At 40.0% G+C, this 23568-nt stretch overlaps 1 protein-coding gene across 1 annotated transcript; it reads right to left on the reverse strand.

Moving 5' to 3' along the window:
• Positions 1–4242: 4242 nt before the first annotated feature.
• On the reverse strand, positions 4243–18559 carry LOC311243313 (sorting nexin-12-like). The gene is made up of 5 exons (XM_084332490.1): positions 18349–18559; positions 11812–11907; positions 11578–11702; positions 6617–6707; positions 4243–4983 (listed from the first exon to the last, which is right to left on the reverse strand). Exons 1-5 carry the CDS (start codon positions 18511–18513, stop codon positions 4969–4971), a joined length of 492 nt encoding a protein of 163 aa, XP_084188616.1. The 5' UTR covers positions 18514–18559; the 3' UTR covers positions 4243–4968.
• Between the last annotated feature and the right edge of the window lie 5009 nt (positions 18560–23568).

Genomic DNA, 23568 nt, shown 5'->3' on the forward strand with positions numbered 1-23568 from the left:
GACCGACATGTGCCGGGGTCAGACAAGTTATACACCTTGGAAATAGAGCGAAAACACAGTAGACTATTATAAAGCTAGATGCGTCGATCATGATCACCCTTGAATATTTTCAGAAAAGGACTGGCAATGATAACAATCCAACTCTCTTTTCCCTGGTGAGTTCACACACACACACACACACACACACACACACACACACACACACACACACACACACACACACACACACACACACACGCTGGAGAGCATGGGCGTGGAGTTAACCCAGTGTCAACATATATCAATTTCTTTCAAAACAGAATATGCCAATCATCACATAAACCCTGTGAAGACTATGCATCCCCACTACCCTATCAAATAAAATATTACTCTATTCCAAAGCACAGGACCACTAACCTCGTTCAGAAAAGCCGTCAAGCCTCCAGTACACTCCTAGAAAAATTCAGAGAACCTATGCCGAGGAATGAGGCAGCCCTGGAGAGTGCCGTCTCCATGGTTACCTCGGTTCAGCTTCACAGAATGACACCATCTGAGTATATTCTATATTCATTACTATCCTGTCACCAAAAGGCCAGCCTAATTATGGACGATAAAAGACCATAAACAGCCACTGTCTATGTTTGAGGCGCTAATCTTTTTGCAGCATGATCTTATAACTCTCCAAAATGCTGATTATACAACACTGATATCACAGTATTGTGGTTAAATGATATTTTTAACCATTATATCGCATGGCATAGGCGGGTATAAAATACAATAAAACACACAGGGAAACACTTTTTCTCTATCATAATGGTTAACAACATAATGAGACTAACAATGGTATTTATAATTGATCTCAGTTGTTATAATATTCCCCCAGTGTTTGGCTAATCTGGAGTTATTAACCTGAGATAATTGGATCAATGTTTTCTATTTTATTTGAATTGCTTCAAGGCTCCATGCATTCTAGAATGTATCAAAACCCAGTCTTATAAAGAGTTGTGACCTTGAGGAGTCAACTTTAATATATAGTCAAATATCCTATTGGCTATTTATTTTACTATTCCGTATCATTATATAGTCATTATAAACACACATACCTTGGCTGGTGATCCATAAGCAAACCAATATTCTACAGTTTATTAATCTTCACAGGAAGTGTGACTGATGTCTGGCATAAAATGTCTCAGGGCGTCCACAGTGGCTCAGGAGGCAGAGTGGTCGTCTGGTAATCAGAAGGTTCCCGGTTCGATTCCGGCTCCTCCCGGCAGTGTGTCAAAGTGTCCTTGAGCAAGACACTTTACCCCTAACTGCTCCCGAGGAGCAGGTTGGCACCTTGCATGGTGATGGGTGAATGAGGCATAAATTGTAAAGCGCTTTGGATAAAAGCACTATATAAAAGCACTCAATTTATAAAGGAAATGCAAAGGCAAGGACCCGAAACAGCTGTGAACGGGCAGGTGCTCTTCCAGAAGTTGCTCTTGCACGTCACTGGGATGAAGGAACTCCCCTTTTACAAGTGGCATGTTGTTGATTTAGACACGTGCAGCTGTGCAGACGTCTGCACTAGGAAGCATTGATTGATTGATTGAAAACTTTATTAACAGATTGCAGAATGGGTGCAATACAAACAACTGCAGACCAGAAAAATACTTTTGTCTTGTTTACATCTGGGTCCCCCAATTTTCAATTCATCAAGACATTTATGACATACAAATATACAGTAGTGTTTAAGAGAAAGAGATCATAAAAAAAGATATATACATTCAAAGGGGAAGAAACTGTACATTGGAGGGGGTTGGGTGGGTGGGTGGGGGTTTGGACATTTACCGGGGCCAGTTTCTAATTGCAGCCATCCGTAGGTGCTCTTTGAGAGCGGTTTTGAAGGAGGGTAGGGATTCACATTATTTTACGGCTGTGGGTAGGGGGCGTTCCACATTGTTGTGGCATAATTGCAAAGCGTGTTTAGCATAGCACACGTCGAGTTCCCTCCACTACCTTTTGTTAAGCATCCATGTTGAAAGCTGTTAGACGTTACATTATTTCACACAGAGGTTCTCGCTCTCATTCATAGTCACTGTAGCTCAGAGAATGAACAAACATGCTCTTATAATTGATGCGTTTTCATTGCTTTCCATCCTCCTTATTAGGGGTGGAGGAAACTAATCGATACAGCGATGTATCACAATATTTTGCACGCCGATATATCGATACACTGACGGCATAAAGAAATATATAAATGTTTGCTTGACAATCTCATTTTGCTGCAATAAAAATGATTGGAGTGAGATGAACAGACTGAAATCTTTATCTTAGTAGATAAGACAGATGTTGTATATATATTACAGGGGTGTAAAAAGTACCCAGAAATTATATTTAAGTGAAAGTATGGGTACCGTCTCAAAATCGTACTCAAGTAAAAGTCAGAGTATCTGGCTAAAAACACACTTGAGTAAAAGTAAAAAAGTTTCTACTTTGAAATGTACTTAAGTACTAAAAAGTAAAAACTTTATTTTATTGCAAGGGATAGACCAGGGGTCTCAAACCCATTCCATCGTGGGCCAAGTTTTCATTTTAACTACACATTTCAGGTGAGTTAGTTGAAGAGGTGAGCCAATTAGTGAAATCATCAGCTGGTGTTTAGGCAAGGCTGGAATGAAACCAAGCATACACTCACACAAGGACCAATCAGCATGGGTATGGGTGGGTTAATTTTCCATTGATGGGGATTTGATTGGCTGTTTTTAAATAAAGTGCAGCCGCAGGATTAATAAGTTAATAAGGTTAACGTTAGTTCGGCCAGAGAAACAAATATACGAATTAAAATAGTTGGACCTGCGAGATTTGTACTTTGTAGGTCTGCATTTTATGTAAGGAGTAAAAAGTATTTTTTTTAAGGCTGTCAAAGTTAACGCGGTATTAACGCACGATTCTATTAACGCCACTATTTTTTTTAACTCACGATTAACTTTAAAAATATATATATATATTTATTTTTTACTAGACTTCACTCAGGTGTATTATTGATACTCTAATTTTTTCTGACTCAAAGTGTGTGTGTGTATGTGTGTGTGAGAGATAGAGAGAGGAGGCGTGTGAGAGAGATGAGGAAGGGGCAAGAGAGAAAGAGAGCTGGGAGTGTATGTGTGAGAGAGAGAGGGAGTGTGAGTACTCAGCCCTTGTGTGGGTGAATGTAACAAGTTCCTAACGTTTCTTTCCCCTATTTCATGCACTTTATTCATTGTTTTAAATTATTATTTTCTTTTAAGTCATTTTGTGCATCACTCTGTTTTGAATTTGATGCAAATTTGCAATGCATGAGGGTCATCCTTTTGTGTTAAATGGCTGCATAAAGCAAGCATTTGTTGACTCATGTTGATAATGAGTATTAAAACTTGGAACATGAAAAAGATCTGTTTAACTACGAAAAAAAACAAATTAAAATAAATGCGATTAATTTGCGATTAATCAAGTTAACTATGGACAATCATGCGATTAATCCGATTAAATATTTAATCGATTGACAGCACTAGTTTTTTTTTCTCTGAAATGTAATTGAGTAAAAGTACAAGTATACAAACCTAATACTTGAGTAAAGTACAAATCCCCCAAAACAGTACTTAAGTATTGTAACGAAGTAAAATGACTCAAGTACTTTACACCCCTGTATATATATTTGTATTGCAGTTGAAAAGGGGTAATAAATCGCTAATTACAATATTGTGACTCTAGCATCATGATAATATTGTATCATGTGGCCCGACTCCTTACTGCCCTCTTTTTCTAAGATACTATCATGACCTAGGAAGGGAGACACATCCAAGAATGAAGTCTTCAAAGGCCTCATCTGCTGTGACCAGGCTGTTGTGGCATGTGTATGGTTCTTCCACACGCTACTGAGGCTCCTGACCGTTTGTTAAATGAATAAATTGTAAAATTGCCAATATGTCTAATTTCTTCCTCGTTACCGATAGACTTCAATCATCCAATCCACCAAACAAGAGTCAATAGCAACTGCAGAATAAGCTGTTTAAATAAGATTTGTCAAATTTTTCATGGGCACAACCCATATACTCAGCTGTGCTGCTCATCCCACAAATGCATGTTCCTTACAAATGGGACACCATTTAAAAAAGGAAAATAAACAGGCTTTCCAACGGTATAAAATATTTTGCCAAGAAGCATTGTTAGAACAGAGAAATATATATATGGTATAATAGAAAATGGAACAAAAAAAAACAGACAATTGTTCAATGACGATTTTATGGATTCATGTTTTAATCTAGATTATCAATCAGTACATTTATAAAAATGTTGGGAAATACTCAGTAGCAGCAATAGATTTGAAAGGTGGTCAAATATACATTTAAATATAAAAAACAAAACAAAAACAATTAAAAAATACATATACATGAAGCAAGCAGGGATATTTCAGGTAGACATGTCACAACAGTAGGCCAACAGACAAAACAACTATCTTTGGCTGAATTTGAAGCTGATGATCAACATTTTAATTCTCATAATTTTGTTATCTAAAACATCATTGAATTAAAGCAGCCTTCTGGCTACAAAGTTTATATATATATATATATATAAAATAATAGAGATTTAGTGCATGGCTGGCCACCCTTTCATATAAAGTACTGTTGCTGGTCTCACCGACATGCTAAATGAGAGGTTCGCCTGGGAGAGGTTCTCCTGTAAGCTGTTCACTTGATACAGACACTGACAAAATCAGGCATTTATTTGGGTAATTTGAAACACCAAATTTGTGGGCGCAGTACTGAGGCTTCTGCTCTAAGCTCTACGCACTGCATGTGAATGTCCCTGAAACTTTGCAACACACAGAGCAAGCACAGAGCATGTCAGTAGCGGTTACAGAAAGCTCAGAGGTGCAGTTGCGGAGGGAGATATAAGCGGATATCACCTGTAATTAGATGGAGGGGCTGGATGGCCAGGGAGGCTGGGCCAAGTGCTCGTCATTATTCATCTGTCGGGTTGCTGGTTCAGAGACAAAAACAAACCACAGAAGGTCTATGGCCTAGCACACGTCATAATCATATCATCTTCAAGTTCTGTACCCGAATCCTTTATGGAGATCGAGCCCGAATCCACATGTAGCACAAGTTGGCTCATGTAAATGGGGCAGGATGCAGACACTACTGGAGGTCAGAACCGTGATGTGATATGATGGTCTTGGGAGGCATCTGTCTAGGAGGAGTTGGTTACAACACTCCCCAGCAGTCCCCATTGCTTCCTGGTGAAGCGGGTCAATAAGCTAATATTGGCGGGCAGCAAATACAATTCCAGCCAGTTAGCAGATTCTGGCTTATACTGCTTAGCAACTAATTGGGTTCCAGGAAGTAAGGGAATTAATCACCAGGGAGACTCAAAACCATTTCCCCCGCACTGTTATATACGTATTTATAAAAAAAATTACATTTATAGCCTATAATGCATTGGATGATCTCAGCACCAACAACCCATTCACTCGAAATCAGCAGGTCCACGATATGAATAATTTTTATGAACATTTCAGTGGTTGACAACAACATTGATTACATCTGTATAACATAAGACTTATCTAGCAGATGCTGGACTTTCATGTTACATCCATTGAAAGCCCGTAGAAATTATTCTGAAAGAGTCACTATCCTGAGTTACCTTTACTGAAAGCACGGGGCTTCACCAAGACATGCAGCCATTATATGGAGTTAAGAGCATGGAACATTTAGCTCAGTGTCCAACAAGAGGCCGCTTCTGACAATTACGACAATCAAATCCTATCAAAGAATAAAGACAATTCATATATTCTTTTGTGAATGTATGGATGTAAATTTGGTTCCCGAGATTATAATGAGTCCTGAATTCATCACATTGTGATCCATGCTATATTTTTGGCCCAAGATAAGGTTAAAGTTATATGAAAGTATAGCAAAAACCAAATTTATTTACACCAAAAAAAAAGAGGAAAAAAGGAGTGAATACATGACAGAAAAAAAGACAAACCTGTGATACAGAAAACTTATCTTATAGGTTATTTGTCCTATAGGTCCAGTATTCAAATGTTGGATTGGATATCAGCCATTATCATATAGACCCCTCCATACTAATCTTTGTTTTGACACCAACTCATGAGTTAGTCATTACAAGCATCCTATACAGAGGAAGAAGCTTTACGCACGTACTATGGTTACGCACTGTTCGTTCATTATGAGTAACACAAAGGTTAAACAGGAATAGGAGTCACAACATAAAAGCTAAAAAGGTCAAACATGTACATACTTACAGAATATTCATATTCTTTAGTGTAAAAAATAGATGTTCTTTGCTTGTGTGAGAAGACGTATTGGTAACCAGTCCGTCCTCCCCCAAGAGACCAAACTGAACCCACTGAGGGTAAATCAATCCCTAGTTCCTATGCCATAGACAAACATGTAGATTCCACCTGCCCCATCAACTGGCAAGGTGGGAGTCAATATGCCTACTAAATGTTTACATATATCGATTTATCTTTCGTCTTTACGTGTCTATGAACTGAAAGCCTAAAACATTGTGGGCTACGGTTTGATTTAGGATTTTTCTTTTCACGCCCGACATTCAAACACCACTCCTGTCCGTCCTACTGGCGTACTTTTCCTGGACTGTAGCTCCGGTCGATGGTCTCGTCCTGCAGGAACATGTGAAGGCAGCGTTCGTTCTGAGCCAGTGGGTGGCCCGCGATTCTGGTGATACAAAAGATGATAACGCAGAGAGGTCAGGTTCAAGGCCCGCGATTCTGGTGATACAAAAGATGATAATGCAGAGAGGTCAGGTTCAAAAGATGATAACGCAGAGACGTAATGTTCAAAAGATGATAACGCAGAGACGTAAGGTTCAAAAGATGATAACACAGACGTAAGGTTCAAGGCATTTGGAACGAGGCATGTACGAGGTGACTGATATCGGGTATATCCCTGGACGATCCCCTGAATTCCCAATCCACCTTTGACCCTGTGCTTCTAATCCCGAGCCATTGAGGAGTAGTTCCTGTTTTTAGTGTTATGAGACTAGCACCACCATGAGGCAATGACTCTGAACGTCATAGGCTTCCTCGCTATTGTAAGCCAAACATATTTGTCCAGTTTCATGGAAATAAGACAGTCAGTAACGAATAATTACATTGGGCGCCAAAAACTAGTATACTCGTGTTTTGTCGCCAACGCTTGAGCGCCAAAAACTAGTATACTAGTTTTTGGATCCTTTGATCTTTTTCCTTTGATCCCCGTTCTAAACACTCGCTCGGAGCTGCCTGTGTCTCCCTGGCACAGCTGCCTACATTGGAATTACAATGAATGACGATCAAATCCCGCCAGGTGGAAGTATCGCCTACCCTTTGAACTGGGGATATCAGTTGTCTTCCAGTACTGAGTTACCTCCGGCTGCTTCCGCCTCGGAGTGAATCAGGACATAGCAATCGTCGGAGATTTGGTGCCTCAGACCTATTCTTTCCCGTATGATAGCCATGCACAATATACACGAGTAATTGCGATCGCCATGGGACGACTGGGATTTATTCATTTTAGAGTACCTTCTGACTGAGGCGAGTTCTATTTTAGGTAACCTGCTGGTATTTTTTTTTTTACCTAAAACATGCTTTTGTACCGATCACAGTATTTTACCGGACCTAAAACATGCTTTTGGCAACGATGCAGTTTCGAGGTAAAACGACCCCCCTCCCCCCTTGATGATTTTGTGAAGACATATATTAGTGTTGTCAAAAATATCGAAAAATCGATACATCGATTCTGAATATTTAAAACGGTTTCAATACTCATTTCCCCGAAATATGAATATTAATTATTCATAATAATTTTTTTTGTATAAGGAAGTTGCATTGTTCATTTCAATACCTGTAATAGTACAGTAGTCCACACACACACATGTGCATTCAGTTAAGTCGGAATATGACTGTAATACAAACAGTTCAGTTTGTCAGGTACATGCAACACAGATTACAGTGTTTACACCTGTCTGCTTGAGAAAATACCATGTTCTGCAAACAAAATGATTGAAGTGAGATGAACAGTTATTTTTTAATGTGTGATCTAAAGATAAACAAAGGGTTTTAAAAGTGTTATATTTATCTTCTCTTATAGTACCAGAGAGAACTCTTATAGTACCAGAGAGAAGCTGAGGAGAATCAACCAGCAACAAAAGCAAAACATTTTAAGATTGAACCTTTTTCCCTGTGGTATCGAAAATGGTATCGAATATTGATACTTTTCAAGGTATCGTATAGAAGTTCGAAATTCCAGTATCGTGACAACACTAATGTATATACCTTTGATTTGGAAGTATTTGGAGTTTCAGGCGAGCAACCTGAACGATTTGGTTATAATGCATAACCAAATAGGGCTGGGCGATATGGCCTAAACCTATCTCCGATTTTTTCACACCACATCCGATTCACGATTTTAATCGATTTTTTTTCTCTTAAAAACTAGAAACGCCAAGGAAATCATTCAAATAAGCTTTGTTTTTATTTGACACAACAAAATTATCAAACCAAGATGAATTTCCCTATTGAGATTGAAGTGCAAACCTAACTTTCACCAATCTTCACTTAAAAAAGATATATAAAAGGTTACTCTTGATCAAACAAAGATGAATGTCCCTATTGGGATTAACACATCCTGCCGCAAAAACGAGTTTACTCGTTATTGCCCGCCAATCTAATAACGCCAACAACGAGTTTACTTGTTTTCATGATCGTTATTTCCTTTATTCGCTATTGGCATTCATAATTCATCCAGGAAGACTACAGGAGCCAGCTTTTTTTTTCTCCAGACTCATCGGCCACAGGTAAGAGGAATCTAACGTTAATTCCAGCTCGATTGTGCATTTATTTCATTGCAATCCATCTGATCAACGTATGATGTCGTACTAAAGAAAGCCGTTACTGACAATCAAGGAATCATAAACGACCCCCCCCCCCCCCCCCCTTTCCTTCACGCATGATGGAGCATAATGTATAGCGATCATATGCATTTGAATTTTTTAATATAGCGTGTATAGGAACGAAACGCCAATCGATTATGTATAATATGCGTCGGGCCTATAACTCGTGTTCTAGGAATTACTGCTCTATACACTAAAAACATACTTATATTCACGACGGTACTAACACGACAATGTATGAATGGAAAAATATAACGTTCCCACATCCGGAACGATAGATACTCGATGTTGAATGGGCCATAGTAATGTCGATATAGCTATAATATTTAAAAAGTTATAGCCCTGCAAAGAAGGTGAGCGACTCCATAGGGTTACAGCACTGGCAGAGAGTGGTATAAGATGGGCAAACTGCGTGGCAGACAATGTGTTAGTGCAATAACTTGCTTTTTCACCAAACTTCACTTAAAACAAATAAAAGGTGCCTCTTGATCATCAAACAAGAATGATAAAGTGCAAATCTAACTTTCACCAAACATCACTTTTTGTAAAATAAAAAGGTGACTCTAATTTCTTATTTTTTTAAAAATCGTCCTAAATCATGAATTTGAATTAAACGATAAAATCTATTAATCGCCCAGCCCTACATATAACGTGTCATATCTCACGATCTAGGAAACTGGATTATTTTGGAAAGGGGCGATGTTTAGCATGGAATAGCGCACAAACTAAAGTATGTAGAAATGAACTGGTTGGTCAGTGTTGGACTATGAACAATGCCTGTCAAATGAGCCATACTATTGTCTCCATAGCTATAATACAGAACACACAATGGGTCCGCAAACATCGCTAAAATGGTCAATAACGCCGGCGCCATTGAATAGAGATGGGAAAACAGCGTGGCGGTCAATGAGTTAACGTGCATTTTTTTATGTGATTGAATCAATCATCTAAATTACATTTTGGTTCAGATTTTTCAAATCATATCTTTCCAATGACTAATTAAGCAACATCTTAAAGACCCCCTCGATATGCATTAAAATAAATTTTATATTGAATAACAATTTGTATAAATGTTCTTTTATACAATTCAATAGCTTAGCAGCATCATACTATTACCCTTATTGAGAATGCAAGGATCTATGAATAGGCGAATGTCAATACCGACCCAGCTTTCCGTGTATGTTGAAGCTAAAGATGTAAAATTACAACATATTGGACCATGATATATTAGTCACATCACATGCAACTCAGATTCCAGGGCAGTACAGAGAGCCTCTCCCTCTCCAGGGGATAAATGTGAATAAAATCACTCTGGTGACTAGGGCTGCCTTAAATACTTCAAAGCTTTGTTCGATGGGCATGGAATTCAAATGGGAATTATATATATTTTTTTTCTTCACCTGCAAAATCTTGCGCCTCCAATACAACGAACGTCATAAGCCTCATTAACTCTGCCTCTCTTTGTTAACTACAACGAGCAATGCCGTTTGTTATTTAAGATGAGGTCGGACTCGGCACTGACAGATTTGTGTTCATTGTGCTGCTTTCATAAAGCCTCAAATGACGGCTTACACAATATTTCATGAAAGCAAACTGTTCGGAATTGCTCCCCCTCGATGATGTCACAATAAATTAGCTTTGATTATCTGTGCTTTTAGGAGCCAGGAACACTGTCTAGCTAATATACTGCCCAGTTTGTAAAAGTGTTTTACTCGTGGGTATCGGGTAGCCAATCAGGGAAGGGAATTAAAAGGTGCTGTAAGTGGTATTTTCTTGTTAAAATAAGTTAACAGCTCTACATTCCAACAGCCATCACTGATATAGAGTGTTGCGTCAGTAACATGGGTCTCCCAGTCCCTCCGCTCTGGAGTAAACACTAAATCTATTTTCTGGTATCCCTTCCCACTTTATCCAATCAGGAGAGTGAATCCTAGATATTTCTACTTATTTCAAGAAATCTTGCCAAGCCAAATTTCCTTATTGCACTGGCAATGTGCAATAAGTGTGTTTCAATGACACATTTGCTTAAAACTAGCTATTCTTATTTTTGTCAGACCATTCATTTGCAGTGTGTTCTCTCTCCCGATTGGATAAAGTGGGAACGGGAGTTACGGGATACCAAAACAGGTATTTTGTGTTTACTGCAGAGCAGAGGGACTGGGAGACCCATGTTACTGACCAGACACTCTATATCAGTGATGGCTGTCAAGAGTGTATGGCTATTATTCTAACATGTAAACCACTTGTTTTAATAAACAATATAATACCACTTACAGCTCCTTTAATAAAAAATGTGGTGTGTCAGTGTGCTATACACACACCAAAAACACTTTAATTCAATATAAGGGAAGAAAGAGCTGCTGGAAAATAAATAACAGAAATTAGATTCAGACTATTTTCTTTTGCAAACATGTCCCCTTTAAGACATTCAGAGTGATGCTTTGTTTTTGAGAAACTGTGTTACCATTTGTCAGCAATCCAAGAGCAAGTCAACTGAGATCAAAACCATTGATCTCAAAACCAAATACAAGCCATTATGGACGTTTGAACAGTTTGAACAATGTTTTAACCTACTATCAATAATAGAAGTCTAATCACTAGCCCTCTCCAATGAAATAAAACAAGCTTTTTATGATGCAGACAAGCTGTGCACACCTGTTGATAAACTGCTCCAGGCTGGCCCTTCGTTCCTCAATAAAGGCCTCCTCAAAGATCCCCTCATCTCCACGGAAGGGTAGCTGTCTCTTCAGAGCTTTCCCGGGTAGGGGGGGTACCGCAATCTGTAGAGAGTAATAACTGTGGTGATTATGTAGGATCATGTTCCACCAGACTATATTACAGCATGCAATAAAACCCTCATATGCCATGTTATTCTGTATGATTACCTACCTTACTGTCTCGTTCAAACTCGTTCTTCAGCCACTCAAAGTCGCTGTACCTTCTGCGCACACAACAGTCTTTTCCTTTGAAAATGGGGAGGTTTGTCTGCAGCATTGGAAAAGAATATATATATATATATATTAGGCAGATGTATTGACATTATATTAACATTTTGTATACAGTTTACTTTACTCATAGTATATATATATATATACTACTATATATACTATACTACTATACGTTACAATAAATATGGGCAATAAAGAATTTGAATCTGAATATATATATATATATATATATATATATATATTCAGATTCAAATTCTTTATTGCCCATATTTATTGTAACGTATAATATAACTGATGAATGAAAACTTTATTTAACATATTGCAGAATGGGTACAGTACGGCTCAATACACACAATTGTTAAGGGGATGCAGACCAGAGAAAGAAGTTTGTCTTGTTTACATCAGGGTCCCCCATTTTCAATTCATAGCGACATTTATGATATACATAACATAATACATGACATCCTGACATTTATGGCATAGGAGGGACATACATGACACAGTACTGTTACATTTGAGACATATACGATATGCAAATATACAGTACAGTACATAACAGAAAATATCTACATATGATGGGGAGGAGACTGTCTATTAGGAGGGGGTGGGGGGGTTGGACATTTACAGTGGCCAGTTTCAAATTGCAGCCCCCTGTAGGTGCTCTTTAAGAGCGGTTTTGAATGTGGGTAGTGATTCACATATTTTTACGGCTGTGGGTAGGGCGTTCCACATCGATGTGGCATAATTGCAAAACGTGTTTAGTCCCTTGTTTGTGCCGGATCTGGGTTGCACATGATTTGTGGAGCTTCCTCTGGTGTTGTGGTTGTGGTATTCACTGACCTTTGGAAAGTATTTCGATATGTACATGGGTACCTGTGTGGTGTAGTGTATCTTGTAGACCAGGCCCATTGCAAGTTGCTGTACTTTGTCGTCTACTCTAAGCCATCCTAGGTAGTCAAAGTGGGCAGGGGTGAGGTGGGTTTTAGGAGTAAGGTCAAGTAGTAGTCTGACCAGTTTGTTTTGTGATATTTGTAATCTTGTTTTTAGCGCCTTTGAGGTGCTTTGGTACCATGAGGTGCAAGCATAGTCGTAGTACCCTTGAATGAGTGCTCCTGCCAGAGTCTTCAGGATATTTTTGTTTACCAGAGAGGAGATCCGGTACAAGAATCTAGTTTGTTGGTTGACTTTTTTTATTAAATTGGATGCCATTGTCACAGGAAAGATTTGCCTCTAGGATGGAACCCAGGTATGTAATTTCATCTTTCCTTGTGACAATATTGTCACCCACTGTAACTGAGAAGCCGTCGGTCTTGTTGAGTTTGTTATTTGAAGCGAAGAGAATGGACTCTGTTTTACCCAGGTGTAATGATAGTTTGTTATCAGCGAGCCAGGTGCAGATTCTGCCGAGTTACGAGCGGAGGGTTTTTTCAACCTGTAACTTGTTCTCGTCAGAGACCAGCAGGGCTGAGTCGTCCGCGAACAAGAACAAGTTGCATTCACAAGCTGACGACATGTCATTTGCATAAATTAGGAACAGTAGCGGTCCTAGTATGCTTCCTTGTGGAACACCACAGCTCACTGGGAGGGGGGAGGGGGGGTAGAGTACCGTTTACCTCCACCATCTGTCCTCTCCCCTCCAGGTAGGATTGCATCCAGATCACTGATAAAACTTATCAAAACCAATTGCTTTTAGCTTGTCACTCAGAATGGACACCTCTTGTTTGATGTGGTCGTTCAAATAGAGAAGGCATAGTCAATGGAGTGGGATGGACTGAAGCCAGATTGGAATTCGTAGATCGATTTTTTTTCCCCGCAAGGTACTTTTCAACCTGTTCGTACTCGTAGACCATTTTTTCCATGACTTTCGAGATGGAGGTAAGAATAGCAACGGGGCAGTAGTTGCCTGGGTCTAATTTGCTGCCTTTTTTGTGCAGGGGGGGGGGGGGTCGCTCTCGCAATTTTGAAGTCTTTGGGGATGTGTTCCTGTTTTATGGAGAGGTTTATTATGCGTGTGATGACTGCGGTGATGGCGGCTGCCGAGTCTCTGAGGAATTTGGAGGGGATGTTGTCATGGCCTGTGGCCTTGTTAGGTTGGAGGGCGCTCAGTTTTTTTTGAGTACCTCATCTGTTGTTACCATTTCAAGTTTGAAGTCATCTTTGCAAACCCCTAGGTTTTTGTAGCATGCTACTATGTGTTCTACCCCAAAATGCCCTGAGTGGGAGGGTAGTTTATTAACCAGTGTTGTGGCTATGTTTGTAAAGAATATGTTTAGGTATTTGGCCACATCCAGTTTGATAGCGGTCAGTATTTCAGTGTGCATCCATGGCTCAGCACGATTTTTAACCCTGGTGGTTCTTCGGGGGGCCATGTTGTTAAGTATTGTTGTGAATTTGGTTTTGAATCCAAGCCATGTTTCTTCAAGGCCTAACAAAAATAATAGTTGGTTTCCGGTTGCCGACCGACCCTGCCGATTTAGGTGCGACCCAATATATTTTATGAGTTTAAAAAAATATATATATATATTAAAAAAAAAAAAAAAAAAAATTATAATAAAGTTTCATAGAAATCTTAGTCAAACATTTAGTATTATGGATATTAAACATGCTGGCAGAGTACATGCATCCATGTTGTTGTGAACATTTTAATTAAATAAAGAAATTCCCTATCCATAGTCGCCGTAGGGAAAGAATAAAATAAAATAATAAAATAAATTCCCTACCTACCCATGGCCAAACTGACAACCAACAGGAAAAGGAAACCAACAATATTTTTTATTATGCCCAATTAGTGTACCACTGAGCTCATTTGACCAGTCCATGCTCTCCAGTTCTTGGTTAAAGGCCTCTCTCTGGGGCATACAGACCCTCATCTGCACCATTTATTTACACGGTTTACATTCTCATATTCAGAGTTAATTAGATTGTTTACACTGTTAAATTTTTTCTCATATTTCTTTATATTCAGATCAAATTTAATTGATCTCCCCCCTCCCCCATACTTCTATGATGCCCGGATTTCCCCTAGGGCCTAGGGGATCAATAAAGGAATATCTTATCTTATTGCAGTTATTACTAATTAATTAGTGATGGTTTTGCATCATCTTTCATCAAAGGTTAGGTTTCCCCAAAGTTTGTGGCAGCCCACAACAAATTGAATAATGTAGTTTCTGCTTGTATGGTGCCATTGTGAAAGCCAATAGGCTTATCAAGTCAAGCGTCCCTTTAATCCCCTTGGGGAAATTCAGGAACCAAATCTCCTGATTCTGTACTATGTGGCTGTGTCAAGGATGATCTGCGTATTGTAATGTAGGCCAGCACCTCCTGTGAACGGACGCCGTCTGTCAAATCTCCCACTTTGCATTATATTGTAGGCCTATATATATATATATATTTGATATTTTCATGTGTACTATTTGTGATGTTGCAGGCTGAATGGCCTAGCCGCCTAGGTCTCTAGTTTCTGGTTGTAAATTTTTTTTATTAATTTTTTTTAAAGCAGGGATTATCCTAAAGGTCACAACAGGTCATTTTATACTAGAGCCCGACCTATATATCGGCCGACCCGATATTATCGGACGATATTGGCTTATCACCGATAGGTATCCGCAGACCCGAAGCAAAGGGGGTAGATATTGCTCCGAAATCAAATCAAGCTATGTTTTGATGGGGGGAAATCTGCTGTAATCACATTAAAGTGTGGAAGAAGTCGATTCTGTTGCAGCGAGGCACAGCTCACCATTGTAAACTTTAATATAAAACAAGTCTGATTGCACACCGACAGCCCTTTGCCTGGCAGTGGCAACACAGATAAATGGAAAATCGTCTTTTTCCTGTACTAGTATGTAATTACAGCACAAGGAATTCCCCCCTGGCATGACAAGACACCCATCACACATCACCATGATGAGTCAAATTGACTTCATTGACGATCATTTTCGCAGGCAAGCTATTTGTATATTTCTCAAAGTGCCACTTTCAGACCCTATGGAGCTAGCTTGCTTACGACCCTACAGGGGTAGGCAACCCTAGGCACGCGTGCCTGCATAGGCACGCGGGGGCATTTGCATAGGCACAGGGGGCAGCATTAAAAAAATAAAAAATAAAAATGAAAATTATATATATATATATATTTTTTTTTTTGCTTTGAAATATTATAGTGAAATATTTTGCACTGTTGTCGCATTTATCTTGTTGAAATCCTCCCACAGGTTCTTTTTACTACCACATATTTAATTGAGACCCTTTATTTGTTTATTATTTCAATGTAGCTGGAAATACATTGCTACATCATTCAGTAACATTTGCAGAGCCTTATAACAAAAACATTATTACGGTCACCATTGTGACCAGTGGGATTAATCAACAAATTGTATTATTTATTTTTCTATTTCATTGAACATTGCACATGTTAAAAGCATTTTTTTTTACTCAAAATGTGAGTATTACCAAGTCAACTTGTGTTCTTAAAACAATGACAATAAACATAGTTTTATTAGGTTGAAATAATGTGGTTGTGTACTTATTTTTCTGTTAATTTATTATGGATTGAAAACTGAAAACCGTAATGCACAGTAACTGAACTCAATATTTTTAAGTTCTGGTAACTTATTATTATATATTTTTTTACAGTGTAGTCTTGCGATCAATCAAAACTTATTTACACGATATACCTCACATTCACCCTCCATTCACATCCTTGTGTTCTCCATTAGGCCTGTAGGTGGAGCTATGACAGCACACGTACAGTACACACACCAATGGTGTGTGATGTGTCCAAAAATGAATGGGCAAATGTGAGTGAAATGGTCGCACTGTATGCAGCTGTTTGTCTGCATTGCATCCCCCCCCCCCCCCCCCAACTCAGATTTAGGGTTGATACAACCATCATAATAATATTGTTAATAATAACAATAACAATAATGATGTAATAATGTAAAAATTATCATTAAAAAGACCCGATTATGAGAAGAAAAAAATTACGATGCATGGAATATTGTTGAGGCACACTAGTTACAACTATATTTCAAACAGGCACTCCATGTCAAAAAGGTTGCTGACCCCTGCTACAGACCATTCTTGATGCCCACACTCTGCATACCGAGATGTAGAGTGAGAGTGCGGAGGATTCTATTCATGGGGCTTCGTCCATCAGGCTAATTTAGGTCCAAACCAGTTATTTTTGCATGCTGTACAAATCCGCCTCCAGTACATACATATTTGTCTCAAACGTTCTTTGATAACCAAATTTGAGGGATATTTGCTACAAATGTGTGTGAAATGTGAATAGCGGCTTTCCGGCTGATATATTGGTATTGGACACAAAATTCCAGTATTGGTTGGGTTAAATTTTATACAATGAAGTCAAACTTCCAAAAGATTAACATTGAAATGGCTACTATTGGGACTCACATCACAATACACATACAATTGGACTCATTGGATTGACAAGTCGTAAACTAGCATAACATGGCATCTACGGATTCCTTGCGATATCTAGTTTCATATGATAGTGTCAGCTCCGTGCTAGCTTAAAATATATGGCCGCTAGAGCCCGTGACATACAGTAATGTCAGGTGGTGCAGCGGCGTGCTATCAAAAGCTTTCAGAGGATAATTATGAATGGGCACGACGCCAATGGACCACTGCACTTCCGCGTTTATGGAGCTCGTGGGGGGGGGGGGGGGAGGAGCGAAAGAGATCAATCAATCACACGCTCCCTTTAGTTTCCCCCTCCTCCCGCTCTCTCCCATGAGCTAAAAATACCGGAAGTGTTGCGGTGGTCAATGCAGGCTACCGATCATGTAACAAGTCCATATTAAAAGCAAGTAAATCGTTTGCAGTATGCCCACCTGCAACTGCTTAGAGGGAATTCTAAGCTGTGTAGGCCTCCATAAACAAACCCATAGCTAATGTTATTCTGGCTATTTGTATACATCATTCTAATCTATGTCGTAATGTTGTTTAGTTAGTTGTTTAGTTGTACAGATTAGCCCAATCTGTTTTGACCATGTTGTCAATGTAGAGTATTGTAATGTGAAAAAAAATGCTATTTGGAATGATCTTTACTCATTTTAGCCTACTGACTGCTATGTTTACAAACATTACCAACGTACACAAATCTTACAGCCACAAAGTGCAGCAAATACCATTCAAAACGTGTATGAACATATTATTAGTCCCTAGTATCAAGAACTCAAGAGCTAGAAGAAAAAAAACTCCATAATTCCTTTTTTGTTTTTTTGGGGTGGCGGGGCTAGTACCATAAGGATCACTGATAGGGCCTGGCGTCTACCTGTTTTGAGATACGCCAAAAGCATTTAGTCGCATTGTATAAAGATGACACGAAATGTGATTCTTTTGGGTTTTAAGGCATTAAGAAGCCCTATTTTCGAAATGCCTCGCAACTTCAGCAGACATCAGTTCGGCCCAACTAGATCAGACACGATGGTCATGGCCCACTACTACTGCCCGAACTCACCCGCATTCGCACTTCATACGTAGTGAATCTGTTCCGGCCGACTCCGACGGTTTGTGGATCATAAACGTCAATTTCAAGAAAATTGCTCGGGGGACCATATGCATCTGTGAGATCCTGTGGTTTAGAATTTAATCGACGAGTGTCGGCAACCGTGGGTTCTGACATGTTTTGGTCTCAGCTGTGTAGCTCTGCTGATCTATGGACTCGCAATACTTCCTACTTTACAGCCAATGGAAATTCAGCGACTGCAGGGGTGTTCAAAAGAATGCGACGTTACGGGACGTTCAAGGTTGTGTTGCTGTATTACAAACCTTTCACCTCGAACAATAATAAAATGGGTACAATACAGTTTGATTGATTGATTGAAAACTTTATTAACTTATTGCAGAATGGGTACAGTACAGTACAGCTCAATACATACAATTGTTAAGGGGATGCAGACCAGAGAAAGACTTTCGTCTTGTTTACATCAGGGTTGATTGATTGATTGAATTGATTGATTGATTGATTGATTGAAAACTTTATTAACAGATTGCAGAATGGGTACAATACAGTACAGCTCAATACACACAATTGTTAAGGGGATGCAGACCAGAGAAAGACTTTCGTCTTGTTTACATCAGGGTCCCCCATTTTCAATTCATCGTAACATACATGACATACATGACATACAGATAGACAGTACTGCTACATCTATACATTTACGACATACCAGATTTGCAAATACAGTACTGTTTGTGATACGAAAAGAGTCCAGAAAAAAGAGTATATACATTTGACGTAGAAACTGTACATTGGAGGAGGTTGGGTAGGTGGGGGGGGGGGGGACCCGGGGGACTGTACATTGGAGGTGGGTGGGGGGAGGTTGGGTAGGAGTGGGGGGAGGTTGGGTAGGAGGGGTGGGTGGGGGACACTGTACAACTGTACAAGCAAAACTGTACATTGGAATATTGACAAGACCATACTTGGTAATTTACTGTACATTGGAGGGGGTTGTGTTAGGACATTTACAGGGGCCAGTTTCGAATTGCAGTCTCCCGTAGGTGTTTTTTGAGAGTGTTTTTGAAAGTGGGTAGTGATTCACATTCCTTTACAGCTTTGGGTAGGGCGTTCCACATTGATGTGGCATAATTGCGAAACATGTTTAGTCCCTTGTTTGAGCCGAATCTGGGTTTAACATGATTTGTGGAGCTCCCTCTGGTGTTGTGATCGTGGTATTCACTGACCTTTGGGAAGTATTTTGACATGTACATGGGTACCTTGGTCGTGTAGTGTATCTTGTAGACCAGGCCCATTGCAAGTTGCTGTACTCTGTCGTCTACTCTAAGCCATCCTAGGTTGTCAAAGTGGGCAGGGGTGAGGTGGGTTCTAGGAGTAAGGTCAAGCAGTAGTCTGACCAGTTTGTTTTGAGATGTTTGTAATTTTGTTTTTAGCGCCTTTGAGGTGCTTTGGTACCATGAGGTGCAAGCGTAGTCGTAGTACCCTTGAATGAGTGCTCCTGCCAGAGTCTTCAGGGTATTCTTGTTTACCAGTGAGGAGATCCGGTACAAGAATCGAGTTTGTTGGTTGACTTTTTTTTTATTACATTGGATGCCATTTTGTCACAGGAAAGATTTGTCTCTAGGATGGAACCCAGGTAGGTAATATCTTTTTTCCTTGTGACAATATTGTCACCCACTGTAACTGAGAAGCCGTCGGTCTTGCTGAGTTTGTTATTTGAAACGAAGAGAATGGACTCTGTTTTGCCCATGTGTAATGATAGTTTGTTATCAGCGAGCTCAATACATACAATTGTTAAGGGGATGCAGACCAGAGAAAGACTTTCGTCTTGTTTACATCAGGGTCCCCCATTTTCAATTCATAGTGACATTTATGACATACACAACATACATGCCATCATGACATTTATGGCATAGGGACATACATGACATACGGGTATATAGTACTGTTACATTTGTGACATATATGATATGCAAATATACAGTAGCTATGCAGTATGCATAGATCCTGACAGAGTGTTGTGATGTGTGTGTGTCTGGTTGGTGTCCGAAACCCTGAAGCATAGTGAAAAAGGATATATTAAAGGGGGCAAATAAAGCAAGAAATGCGATATTGGAACCATTAAATACTTCTAAATTCAACCTTAAGTCTGAATACAGAACATGTTGTGATTTTGTTGCCTTGATTGAATTTAGTCCACATTTCAAGATGTGCATTATATTTGTTGTCTATTATTTTTAACGTCACATAAGGTAATAGTATGTTTATTTAATTTTGATATAATAATACTTTGTGTGATAATAGAATAAAATGAACAAATACATTTTAGAACCATTTTCCAGGACAAGAAAATGTGCTAAAAGCCAAGGGGGTGACAGGCCTCCTTTTTTGAGGGACTTCACTGCATGTAACAATATTGTCACAAGGAAAGATGAAATTACATACCTGGGTTCCATCCTAGAGGAAAATCTTTCCTGTGACAAAATGGCAACCAATGTAATAAAAAAAAGTCAACCAACGAACTAGATTCTTGTACCGGATCTCCTCTCTGGTAAACAAGAATACCCTGAAGAGTCTGGCAGGAGCACTCATTCAAGGGTACTACGACTATGCCTGCACCTCATGGTACCAAAGCACCTCAAAGGCGCTAAAAACAAAATTACAAACATCACAAAACAAACTGGTCAGACTACTACTTGACCTTACTCCTAGAACCCACCTCACCCCTGCCCACTTTGACTACCTAGGAGTAGGATGGCTTAGAGCAACTTGCAATGGGCCTGGTCTACAAGATACACTACACCACACAGGTACCCATGTACATGTCGAAATACTTCCAAAAGGTCAGTGAATACCACACCCACAACACCAGAGGGAATTCCACAAATCATGTGAAACCCAGATTCGGCACAAACAAGGGACTAAACACCTTTTGCAATTATGCCACAACAATGTGGAACGTCCTACCCACAGCCGTAAAAAGATGTGAATCCCTACCCACATTCAAAACCGCTCTTAAAGAGCACCTACGGGAGGCTGCAATTCGAAACTGCATGGCCACCGTAAATGTCCAACCCCCCCCCCCTAATAGACAGTCTCCTCCCCACCGTATGTTCTCTCCCCAATCTGTTAAGTTTTCATTCATTCATCCAGACCTATTGCATTAAATGTGTCAAATATTCTAGGATAATTAGATTATTGCCCAGTAGGTCTACAAGTATAAGGGCCTACTTCATGGTAAGCTTTATATGGCTATAGCTATAGTCTACATCAGCGGCTCTCAAACTACGGGTCACAACCCAAAGTGGGGTCGCTGGCAGATTTTGAGGTATTTACTCCGCTTGATGGCTTTTTGGAGGAACAGAATGTTGCAAGAAATTATTTGAAGCCCATCATCTGTAGCCACATAGAAGGGCTCATTGAACAATTTCGGAACCATTACACGGAGAGCACAGACAACTTGGACAACTGGATCCTAGATCCGTTCATTACGCATGACGCAACAGGCTTCCCACTGTCTGAGCAGGAGGCGCAAATTGATCTTTCATGTGACGAGAAAGTCAAGTTCACTGGACAGGCCCTCACAAATCAGTCCGGAACGAGTACCCAGTGTTGTGTAATGCTGCGCTGTGTTTTTGGCACTGACATTAAAAGATATATACAGATCTCGCCTCAGAGTAAGAGCGGATCTGCGCCTCTTTCTCAGCACAAAGCAGCCATGTATCATGGAACTGTTCAAATGTACAAGCACACCCTTGCCATTAAGTCTTGTTTCTTTTTATTATTGAAAAGTGCATGTGAACGCATTTTCTTTTCTTTTTTTATGTTCTGGCCAGTGCCCAACCGAGTACCTCTTGCCAGACAGATTGGGCTCATTCTGCTGCTGCCAAGAGAAGGAAGTGACTGGCTGAGGGGGCCGGGGTAACAGCCCCCCCACCCCATTGAAAGTGTGATAGCTAAATATGTGACTCCTTTTTCCCTTGTATGTAACAATGCAACAGTTGAAAATAAGGTTGAGAAAACAAAAGACTGGTCGGCCGAACGGCGTTAAAGAAAGAGCAATCATTCCTAATAAGCCTTTCTGTCATAAATACAGATAGTTCTAGGTTGTGAAGTGCTTGTGCAAACATAGGCTTGTGTTTTCTCTGCCCACAGAGCTGGTTAACCGCTGTCTTGCTACTGTGTGTTCTTGCCATTCAGAACCCAGCGCAACCCGCTGCAGCATCTCTGATCTTCACTGCTTGGCATGCAGGCAGACCAAGCCAATCAGAAGTCAGCAGGCATCAAACAGGTCCTCACCTGGGCTAACGACGGTAGATGACATTGTGCCGGCAACCCCGCCCTCTACACCTTGAATCATGGCAGTTCTCATATGGGCTTGTCCAGTCAGAACACAGCCCATAGAGATCAATGCTGTGTTAAATCAGCATCTAGCTATGCTACTCACCATGTTCACAGGGTCCAGATGAGCCTAGTAACATTGCGTTACTCAGTACTTTAGACTTGGATGAGGATAATACCGCCCAAGCTGCCAAGCAGTTAGGCTTTCATTCTGTGAAAAAAGTCAATGCTATGTGCCAACATGGGACAGGCATGTATGATATGATGTTATGTGGTGCTCCACAGAGCTTTCCCTGTGCTCCTCAACCCAATGTTGTAGCACAGCGTGGCAAACCCCAACCCTCTTCTTGCCGGTTGCTCTCTCACTGCACGAAACATTTCATTTCCATTGTCTCTCTAGGTTTTTGGAGGTGTCAGACCCATCCTAGACCTGTCTTCACTCAGCTGATTGCAATAAAAATGTTCAGAATGTTGACAGTCAAACACCTACTGCGCTCAGTCAGGGAGAGAGACTGGTTCACTTCAATAGATCTGAAGGATGCTTGCTTCTACATCCATGTCTTTCCTCCTCAGGAAATTCAAGGGAAATTCAAGGGAAAGCGCACAATTGTCAAATAATGGCTTTCGGTTACTCTCTGATCCCTCACCATCACCAAGTGCTTGGAAATAGCTTTAGGACCTCTGTGTCACCAGGGAATAAGGATATTATTCTATCTGGACGACATCCTAGTCCTCAGAGGAGATGGCCATGTCCAAGATTAGATGTCTAGAGGAACACCTGACCAGTCTGGCATTCGCTGTAAACTGGAAAAAGGGTGCGCCTCTTCCCAGTCAGCAAGTGGAATTCCTAGGCAACATTCTGGACTCTTTATGTTTATG

Source organism: Notolepis coatsorum, assembly GCF_963971535.1.
Source record: "Notolepis coatsorum genome assembly, chromosome: 16".
Taxonomy (NCBI): domain Eukaryota; kingdom Metazoa; phylum Chordata; class Actinopteri; order Aulopiformes; family Paralepididae; genus Notolepis; species Notolepis coatsorum.

Excerpts from the sequence above, each read along its gene's own strand:
- LOC311243313 (XM_084332490.1), bottom strand. The coding sequence starts at position 18,513 with ATGTCAGAACCCACGGTTGCCGACACTCGTCGATTAAATTCTAAACCA. Across the intron at positions 11,703-11,811 it reads AGTTTGAACGAGACAGTAAG|ATTGCGGTACCCCCCCTACC; the intron begins GTAGGTAATCAT and ends TACTCTCTACAG. Across the intron at positions 6,708-11,577 it reads CTGGAGCAGTTTATCAACAG|AATCGCGGGCCACCCACTGG; the intron begins GTGTGCACAGCT and ends TTGTATCACCAG.